The sequence below is a fragment of the Alexandromys fortis genome, unplaced genomic scaffold, assembly GCF_014885135.2.
Source record: "Alexandromys fortis isolate MF-2015 unplaced genomic scaffold, M_Fortis_MF-2015_v1.1 scaffold_6, whole genome shotgun sequence".
Taxonomy (NCBI): domain Eukaryota; kingdom Metazoa; phylum Chordata; class Mammalia; order Rodentia; family Cricetidae; genus Alexandromys; species Alexandromys fortis.
In genome coordinates this window covers 20,170,247-20,174,563 of record NW_026067902.1, presented here as the reverse complement: position 1 = coordinate 20,174,563, position 4,317 = coordinate 20,170,247, and the positions used below count along the sequence as shown (strand labels likewise).

The window sequence follows — 4,317 nt, the reverse complement described above, 5'->3', positions numbered from 1 at the left end:
TTATTTATTTATTTATTTATTTATTTATTTATTTATTTATTTATTCGTAGATCATGAGAGGCTGTGGTTAGTGGCAGCGTTTTCAAGGGCCCAGAAGGACCAGAGGCCATTTAGGAAGGAGCAGGCTCAGTGGACTGGGGTACAATGCAGTCTCCCCCTTCCCTGTAGACAACTTACAGGTAGTAGCAAGTAGAAGGCTGAGTTGAGCCACCAAGTGCCATGTGCTGTTGGAAACCCCAAGCTTTCCTAAGGCTAGTCTAGAGCTCTCTTAAGGGGGCCTGGCCTCCCTGAAGGACAGTCAGTTTTATTTATTTATTTATTTATTTATTTATTTATTTATTTATTTATTCGTAGATCATGAGAGGCTGTGGTTAGTGGCAGCGTTTTCAAGGGCCCAGAAGGACCAGAGGCCATTTAGGAAGGAGCAGGCTCAGTGGACTGGGGTACAATGCAGTCTCCCCCTTCCCTGTAGACAACTTACAGGTAGTAGCAAGTAGAAGGCTGAGTTGAGCCACCAAGGGGAAGTAGAAGTCAGCAGCTTCCTTTCCATGCTCCAGAACCTTTAGCCCCAAGTTTCCAACTGGGTCCACAGCCCTTTTGTGACTGCCCACCCCCATAGTAACAGCTTCCCTGGGACAAGACACATCTTATTCTGCGGACTGGAGTGGTCGAGCTGGTTATGGGCCTTCTGCCAGAGCAAACTTGGGGTGTCTGGGCTGGGAAGAGGGCCCAGCTGACCTCTTTCCTTGCCCTTGCAAGGCTTGGTGTGTGTGTGTGTGTGTGTGTGTATTTCCCTGCCAACACTGAAATTACTAGAAACAAACCTTCAGGGATTTGAAAAAGGGCAGATCAGGTCCGAAGAGATTACCTTTTCTGCTCCTGTGCCCCCGCCCCCGGACACACACACACAGACGCACGCACGCACACACATGAACACACACACATAGGCACACAGTCTATCTCCTCGTTCCCAGACCCACAGGCTCCCCGGCAGCAGTCAAGGACACCACGCTCACCCCAGACTTGTTTATCTAGGCTGTTGTGCCAGCTGCCTGGCCAAGCCACACAGGCGCCTGGATGCTGGGAGAGAGACATAAACCAAGCTACCCGTTCTGCAAAGCACCCAAGCTACCCAGCACCCACCACCCCCAGGGCCCATCCCTACTCACGTCGTCCCATTTGATGAAGCGTTCCCCTTGGCTCAGATACGCCTTCACGGTAGGGGGTAACAGGACAGGGTTGAGCAGTGACATGATGTCCAGTGTCCCTCTTTGGAGAGGTTGGGCAAATACCAGCAGACAGGAGGGAAGGAAGGAGGGTGAACAGGAGGGGAAGCTAGACTGGGCTCACATGGCACCCGCCCGGCACCGGTCCGGAAGTCAGCATGCTCTTATAGCCTGCAAGGGTGGCAGTGGCTGGATGCGGGACTCAGAGCCTCAGGCAGGGATCTGGCCGATCTGCCTTGTAAATGAGCCTCCTCCTCTGTCTGAAATAGGGGGCTGCTATAGCTTCTTCTGCCCAGGGGGCTGGGCTCCTCTCCTGGGAGTCCCTCCCCACCCTCTGCCTCGGCACTTCCTGTTCTGGGCTTCCTTAGCTGGGCTGCTGTGAACTGAGGGGCAGGTCATGCGGTCTAGAAGTCCTGGGGCCAGGGCCTCCGCTACAAGGAGAGTCTCTCAGATTTGACCCAAAACGGTTGGGAGAGAGGGATGCGAGGCGTTGGACAGTAGGAGATGCCGTTCCAGAGCCTTGGAATGAGGTGGAACACGGAGAGGTCTCTAGGAAGAGGGTCCTCCACAGAGCAGGGTGGGAGCACACTGGAGGTGGGAGTCAGGGATGGGCCAAGGCCCAGCTGGCATCGAGTGTTTTGAATAAGCAAAGTTACCCGAGCACCCAGCTCCTCTTTCTCAACGCTTCCTCCCAATGAAAATGAGGGTCAGGTGAAGCAATATGCCCCTCACCCACGACGGCTCTCTGGGCCTTTGAGCCTCTGAGAGAAGGCCTAAAGCCTTCATTGCCTACACAGCCTGGAGAAGCCTTTTGCCACCAGCCTACCTCGAGTGCTCTGTCCCACACACACAGGGACTCTGGGGGCCAGAGGTTCTGGAAGGCAGGAGCAGCCCTGCTCTAGACCCTGCTCAGGGTGTCACGATCCTCATACTGTCCCTATCTACCCCAGAGGTTCAGTCCCAGCCCAGCTTGGCCCCAGCCACTTCCTCTTACCTAACCCACTCTTATCGAATGTCAGCCCAGCTGGGGAGGCTAGAAGCTCTACCCATGGTTTCCTTCCCCTCTGAGGCCCTGGCTTTCTGCAGTAGGTCCCGTCAGTGGTCTTTGTGCCACCCTGCCAACTTGGAGGCCCTCCCCCTGCCCTGGAATTACCTCTGCAGGTCAGAGCCGAGGTGGAGAGTGGGGATGGGCTCAGGATGGGCACAGGGAGGGCAGCGGAGATGGACAAGTTAGTGTCAGTGAGAATAGGAGGTAAAACCAGGGCTGTGGCACATGCCAGTAGTCCCAGCACTTGGAGGGGGATCAGGAGTTCAAGCCAGCCCAGACTACAAGACAGCCTGTCTCAAAAAGGAAATAAAAGGGGTAGTGAACACTTCAGGGGAAGCTAGCTCAGAAATGGTCCCCAGAAAAGCAATTCTAAGACCAGAGGGGCAGAGGCTAGAACAAGAGCTAAATGAGGCTCCAGGAAATAGTTTCCAAACTCCTACAGGTAACAGGTGCTCCAACCCCTCCCTCAATGTCTCTCCTTGCCCTCTCCCTTTAGCCTTCCTGGGGGCCTCCTGGGAGCCCCTGCATATCTGCCTGTCTCCCTGGGGTCAGGTTCCCTGTCTGTTTGAATGAATTTTGCAAGGGAAATCCCTGTCCCTTCCCAAAGCCTTACACCTGTCACCTGCAAGGGATCTGGCCCCCACATCCAAGTTCCTCCTTCCTGTCCTGCCTGTGGCCATAGGCCTAGAAGGGAGGGATGTTTCTGTTCCTCTTTCAATGATTTCTGGGCTCTGCTCCTTCACTCTCAGGCCCCAAGCCCACAGAATCTTTACCCATTGATGGCATTCCCTGGACAGGTCCTGGGATTCCCAAGGGTAACCTCAATGAAGGCCTGTAGTCTCCTACCAAATCCTGACGCCAGCGCTAGGAATGGAGAGTCACTTGAAAGACCTTTACTGAACAGGAGGTTTCCTCTTTTAAAACTGCATATAGGTTGCCCAGCATGGTGGCTCATGCGTGTAGTCAGAGCTCTTTGGAAAGCTGAGGCTGGGGGACCGCTAGAGCTCCGTCTGGAGTTCTAGGCCAGGCTAGAGACCAGATACTGTAGTGAGACTCTGCCAGAAAAAAAAAAATAAAGAGAAGCATTAAAGTTCTAATTCTAAGCTGACAAAGGAAGACAAAGGAAGAAAAGCAATGTAAATAATAGTAGACTAGCTGTGGCAGGAGGAAGTCACGGGAATACTTTGGGGCAGTTGGCCTTGGACTGATTCCTGGGCATTGCTGATTGGAAGGCACTGCTGGCAGCAGGCCAATCTGGCCCCCAGGGTGGACAGTGGAAGGACAAGGATGCCCCCTGCTGGGTGCACTCGAAAGCCGAACCCGCAGGGGAAAGGGGCGGACTCGGGAATTACCCGCTCCAGGAAGCTGCTAGTAGATCTGTGTCATTTGTGATGCTGAGTTTGACATGAAGGAGCTGTGGGATGCAGACAGGAAAGGAGCTCATATCAACAGCTGTCGGGGAGGGGGCTGCGGGGGGCGGGGTCCTAGGTCCCAACTCCCGGCGTTTGCCTGTCGGTGCCGCTCAGAACTCATGGGGTGCCTGAATTTCCAGTCTGCTCACCAGAGAAATCCAACTGTAAACTTCTGAACTGAGCTCATTTCTCCAGACGCAGAGTTACCTGCCAAGTAGATGATCGTCCTGCCCGATGCAGCGGGATTCAGGAACGGAAGACACACTGTGTGCTGTGGGCCAATGGCTGTCTTGCTCCTGAGATAGAGAAGGGTCAGTTGATGCACCCTCTGGAACCCGTTTTCCAAACACTCCTCTATGAATCCAGCCAATTACCAAAGTTTATCTTGTGATACTTACCTTCTTCTGCACCTCATCTTTCTCATCTGTAGTGGGAACAATCCCACCTTCTAGGGATGCCCCCGCCTGCTGGGGAAAGGGGTGGGCCCAGCCACCGCTCCAGGAGTCTGCGGATAGATTCGCCATCTGTGAGCCCATGTGAATTTGACATGTGAGATCTGTGGGGAAAGAACTTATGCTCAACAGCTGCCTCCCAAGGATAGGTCCCAACTTCCTGTGCTCACAGCCTGACC

The 4,317-nt window shown here is 53.9% G+C and overlaps 1 protein-coding gene across 5 annotated transcripts in view; it reads right to left on the bottom strand.

Annotated features, from left to right (window-relative positions):
- The window catches only part of Plcb2 (phospholipase C beta 2), a 24,419-nt gene extending 22,265 nt beyond the window's left edge, over positions 1 to 2,154 (bottom strand). For 2 of the 5 annotated variants that reach the window (XM_050134343.1, XM_050134346.1), the window contains exon 1: positions 1,170 to 1,846. In XM_050134343.1, coding sequence (XP_049990300.1) covers positions 1,170 to 1,253 — 84 coding nt within the window. In that variant the 5' untranslated portion in view covers positions 1,254 to 1,846. Of the gene's footprint in view, positions 1 to 1,169; positions 1,857 to 2,052 lie in introns of those variants that run through there. The other 3 variants (XM_050134344.1, XM_050134347.1, XM_050134345.1) reach the window with 3 other exon arrangements.
- Positions 2,155 to 4,317: the final 2,163 nt, after the last annotated feature.